General features: G+C 54.6%; 1 protein-coding gene and 1 non-coding gene across 2 annotated transcripts; both read right to left on the bottom strand.

The window, feature by feature from the left end:
* Positions 1 to 279: 279 nt before the first annotated feature.
* MNEG_13576 (hypothetical protein) lies at positions 280 to 665 on the bottom strand (the record flags this gene model as incomplete). The annotated part of the gene is made up of 1 exon (XM_014037952.1): positions 280 to 665. A coding segment is annotated over one exon (386 nt), but the record flags the coding sequence as incomplete, so codon positions are not given.
* Positions 666 to 5,211: 4,546 nt separating this feature from the next.
* On the bottom strand, positions 5,212 to 5,285 carry MNEG_t16845. Its single transcript has one exon. It is a non-coding gene; the product is annotated as a tRNA-Ser (tRNA).
* Positions 5,286 to 5,393: the final 108 nt, after the last annotated feature.

Below are 5,393 nucleotides of genomic sequence, written 5' to 3'. Positions count from 1 at the left end.
TGCTGCAAACATGTTGGCAATCATGTACAGGCATGACTGGCTGTCAGACATGATGTGCAAGTGGCCAAGGCGTATGGCACAGTAGAGTGCTGACAGCTCACATTGGTTCACATTCTTTTCGTGCTGTTGGGGCCCTGTAGGATCAAAGAACAATGACACCTCATGATGAGTGCTGCCCCGCGGCGCGTAGCACGCGGCGCCGAGCATTGCATGTGATTGCCCTTCTACAGCAGGGATGTAGCTGCCATCAGTGTAAGCGTACGTCTGCCAATTCCTCGCCTATGGAGGGGGTGCCCCTAGTGCAGTTTCCAGGTCAGTCATTGTCGGCACCTCCAGGTGCGCCGGGGCCATGGGGGTCACGGCGCAGTCCCATTCAAGGTTCCTCATGTTTTCTGGCAGGCGGGCCTTTGACTTGGGCGGGGCGTCGTCACCAGCGTCCTTGGGCGTTACGAAGGGGCAGGTGTCATGTGTGTTCCACAGGTCTCGGATGCTGTCTGGTGTGATCTCATGGCCCGGCCGTGTCAGCGCCCCGGCCACCGCTTTCAAGATGCGCTCGCAGCAGCAGTCCGCTGGGAAATATCTGTCATAGCCTGCCTTGTTGCCCACCACCACCAAATTGAGTCCATGTGGGGGTGTGGACGCTATCTCCTGGTGAGACCTGTGGCCTTTGCAGGGGAGTGCGGCGAAGTGCATGTAGCCCGCAGGGATGTGCATCAGCCTGCGGCACTCTTGGGGGTGGTGTGTCAGGTAGTAGTCATACTCTTCTGATGTTGGGCATCTGCAAGTAGGTGCACCGTCAGGGTGGGTGTTGCCGTGTGTCTGGATGAGTGGAGGGACCAACGGACGGCCCTTTGCGCTGCTTGTGGTGTGGCTGGGGGGATGCTCATTGACGCACCTGTCCAGAGGACGCTGTGCGTGTCGATTCGTGCCCCAAACGGCGCGTCAGACGCATGTGCGCTCCAGTACTCAATAGCTGTCGGCAGGACAGTGAGAGCGTCAGTGTACCGCTCTTTTGTACAGCCAGACACTGGCACGCGCATTGCACTAAACGTCACAACACTGCTGTGCGAATACTGGCGACAGGTCTCAAGCACAACACCTCAGCGCTGCACCTGCACTCATCAGTTGTTGGCAGCACGGATGACTGCACAGCAGCCAAGTTGACCCGCAATCTCCCCCGCAGCATTGGGCCACAATGGCTGCCTGCAGGCACCTCCAATGAAGACAGAGCCAGGCTCGGAGCCCTCAAACCTGACATTGCCCTTGTGAAGGAAAGCAGCAGGTAGGCGCCGCAAACGGGACGCCGATACCCCGCCGAACCGCAAAATCCACCTGTTTGAGGGGAAATAGGGCAGGGTCGCATGGCCAGAATGACAAGAGCAGAACGCTCAAGACCAATACGTCGAGCTCACACAGGTCCTGCAGTCGAGCCCAGGTCAAAACGTGAAGCTCCAGTCCATTGTTCTAGGTGTCGGAGGGACAATTTACAAGAACACAGCCAGAACTGCTGAAAGACCTGGGGTCCCACACAAGATCTTGACATCCACACTGCAACAGCTGCACACTCATGCAGTAAACACCCTGCATCACACCATACATACAGGCGCGCAGAGCTATTGAACATGGCCCTGGAGGGCTTGGGAAGAAGCGCAGACGCGCACCGTCAGGAGTGACATAGGGGGACTGGCCCCCTCCCCATCACTTTGGTGGGGGGCGGGGCGGCGGCGCGGTGGCCTCGGCCCCCGCAAGCCAGCCCCCCTTTCCTCAATTTACGCCGGCGTAACAGCCTGTGTAGTCTCTCTCTCTCTCTCTGCATCCCCCTTGCCCGGGGTCAGCAGCCAGGCATGGAGATTTGGAATCCGGGCCACCAGGCTGCACACCTCTGGGTGCGGGTTCAGGTGCCGCGTATACGTAAAGTTTTGCCCCATGTCTGGCAGCAGGAGGAGTGCTGTAAGTGCAGGCTCGTCATCACTGGCGGCTTGGGCCGACCGAACTGCTCAGGCTACAGCCTTGCTGAGTGCCGCGCCAGTGCCTAAGCTGTTAGTGGCAATTCGGCTGGATGTGCCCTGCCATGATCGCCCCTGGTATTAGGTTGGGAGCAGCCAGACGGCTCAGCAAGTTACTGAGCTGTCTCATCTGTTGATTGTTTGTATACCACGACTACTGGCCGTGGTGGTCATTTTTTAGGCGGGACGGTCAGTCCTGGCTCTGCCAACGCCGACGCTAGGTGGAAACTAACCTCGGTTTGTTTTTTTATCTCTCCTCTCCATCTGCTCAACCTGATGGAGGTCAGCAGCACAAAGGCCGGCCATCTATACAGCCAGCTCTGCCCAAGTCTGGCGAGGGCACGCAGCTTGCTGCAGCTGCTCCTTCCCTTTCTAGATACAACGAAAGGTAGGGCACTGCTGCAATGGGGTGGTCAAAAGGGGACGATGTGCGAAGTCGTGCCATGGCATTGTAATTACAATGCAAATGCACATGAATGCACAATTTTCTAGCTGCACAGTTTATGCCAAGCTGCATCTTGTATTGCGTGCCGTGTGTTGTGTGTGTTGCTGCGGGTGTAGGTCTCGTTGGGAGCCAGATAACTTGTGTGGTTGTCCCGCCTCTTGTAGAACCAATCAACATACTGCTTTTCGAGGATCTTGTTGCTGTCTGATGATTTAGAGCGACAGCACCGCTCTTCAGTATAGTCAATGGGCAGAAAACCTGAAATCCATCCTCGTTGGTGGTATGCTCGCCAATTCAACTCATGGTCATCATACTGTGTGATAACACCCATGTAGTGGACTTCATCTAGATATCCAAGAGTCTGCAAATAGCTTGCTCGAATAATCAAAGGTCCTCGATTGCCAGAGTCTGCTTCAAAGAAAAAACATCTGCTATTGCGGCTGTGTGCTTGCACAGCAAGTGAATCTGAACATTTGGGACCAAAAAGCTGTCCAGCGGTTGGGTACCCATGCGCGCATCTCATGCTCACAGAGAACACCTGGGGCCATCTCTTCAGAGGATATGCTAGCTTCTCATTCCAACCAAACACTGTCATCAGCTGATCATCATCAACAAGGATATAAAACGGGGATCTGCTTGCCAGCATTTTCATGTTGTCGGATGCAGTCGCAAACAGCCCTACGCCCGACGTGTTGATGAACCGCAACCTCACCAGAGATGGCGGCTGGAAAACGCACTCAAAACCAATGTCTCCTTGGTTGCCTGTGATATTGATACCCTGTTGCCAAACTCGGCCTGTATCCAGACTGTCAACAGCATAAGGGCATACTGGCCACGAGGAGCTGCGAGCGATCACATCACGGGCCACTGCATAACTATCATCTGTGCAGCCATCAAAGTTGATGATCAGCTCATATGGAGAGGTAGTGAGTTTTAACAACTGGACTATCACGAGTCGAAGCTTTGAAGATGGATTGAAGGCATTGACAAGTATACTGAACTGTGGCGGCTCTGCGCTGTAATCGACCGCCATTGCCAAACACGAGTCACCAAAATTGGATGGTCGCAGCGACGGTGTGAACACCAACGAATCGCGTGTACGCATGAATCGGCAGACAGAAGCTCTGGACAGATGAGACGTGACGTTTGCGTTGGCGCAACATTCACCGTGTGAGAAGGTTGCGTGCGTATGTTTATCTGTCACACCTGCAAAGCCATACATTGAAGGGATAATGCATTATTGCTTGCTGTGATGCAATTTGCAGCCACTCACGCGTGCTGCAGTATGTGCGTGACGTTCGCAAGCAAACCAGCAGCGCCATCATTTGCTCGACCCTGTCCTGTTATTATCAGCATCAATGCGCGCAAGAATCCAGCCTACGCATGACACTCATGATTACCAAACAAACCAGCCAACAGCAGCCAATCTGAATAGCCTGGCCCCAACCCTAGAGGATCGCACAGTGCTCACAGGCAGTAGGCCTAAAGGTCCGCAGTGGCCAGCTACCACGGCTGATGTAGACGAAAAAGGCAGAAAGTGACAGCAACACCATGAGTCCGTACACCCTCATGATTTCAATTGTCTCGAACTCTTGAGTATAATTTTTGAGTATGAAGCAAGCAGCACGCACACCTGGCAGCGTTCAGGATGCATCTAGAAAAATATATGAACTGCGCCGCACGGTTAAGTTGCTGGGGTTCGCATACGGTGCTCGTACACGAGCTTTTCATGCCGGTATATCAAACGTAATGCGGTACGCTGCCATAACTGTAGTACAATGGAAAATAAACAATAACGAAAAGAAATACCTTATCTCAACTGCATTGAGGCCCATTTGCCTGTACTGATATCCATACCGGTGCCACACCAAGAGTGAACAGAAGAGTGTGTGCGTCAGCTCAAGTGATGCAATAACATGTCTTGAGGGTTGAGGTATGGACGAAATTCCGTCGTCGAGGTATACCTCTACTCTTTGTCTTGGGAACGGTTTTTTGGCCCCAGTCACACCGGCGGCTCAAGCAAGACGCGTCAAGCTGCCTCGCTCAGACGGCCTGCCGCATATCTACCGCGCAGGTGATTCAGTACCGGTAGAGCGGGTACGGGCAGGGATTCCCCAATCGCTTTGAGCACACTGATGCTTGCCACACCTGCCGTGTGTGGTGTCTACGGTGGTGACCACTCTAGGCGCCCCACGGTAATCGCCCCTCTTTAGTGCATGCATGCTACGACTTAGTTTATCTGTATGTATTGGGAACGCGATATCCTTCAAGAACCTTTTCTCTGAGGATTGCCAGGACACTTGACCGATCGCCCCCGCCCGGGGTAAATCAAGGTGAACAAGAAGCCCCCACGCGGCCCCGACTCCCGGCCCTCCAGCCTCTAGCTAACCACTGAGTCCGAGGGAGAGAGAGAGAGAGAGAGAGAGAATCTACGCTGTACACCTCGCATGCCCCGAAGGACTCGCTCAACCGGTGCCGCGTGGGATTAAGGAGCACGGACGTGTGTGGTGAGTCACGTCCGCGACTGCGGGCCCTCCCCCCCGGATCTCACGACGTCCCCCGAAGGAGACCCCATCACCCGGTACCACTTTGAGCCCTTACTCCCTTGAACGAATGGCACTGCATTGAATACAGTGTGTGGTCACCATTCGTTAGGAGCTGCCCCTACCATGGGGCCCCTGTTCTAGCCGTTTGCAATGCGGGTCGGGGCTTGAAATCTACCGCGAACACGCCCCCTGTTGTCCCGAAAATCGGAACTCATGTCATCACGGGGAGTCGAACCCAAGACCTAGGGATTAGCAGCACAAGGCGCTAACCCGTTAGGCTGTGATGCCGGGGGGACTGAGTCCGTAAAGTTCCTACAGTTTGGGCATGCAGCGGGTGCATCAGCTCCAATATCCCCCCCCCCCCAACATACAAATATGAGCTGACTGGGGCGCCGG

The sequence above is a fragment of the Monoraphidium neglectum genome (genome assembly GCF_000611645.1).
Source record: "Monoraphidium neglectum strain SAG 48.87 unplaced genomic scaffold scaffold03913, whole genome shotgun sequence".
Taxonomy (NCBI): Eukaryota; Viridiplantae; Chlorophyta; class Chlorophyceae; order Sphaeropleales; family Selenastraceae; genus Monoraphidium; species Monoraphidium neglectum.
This window is presented reverse-complemented; position numbering and strand designations above follow the sequence as displayed.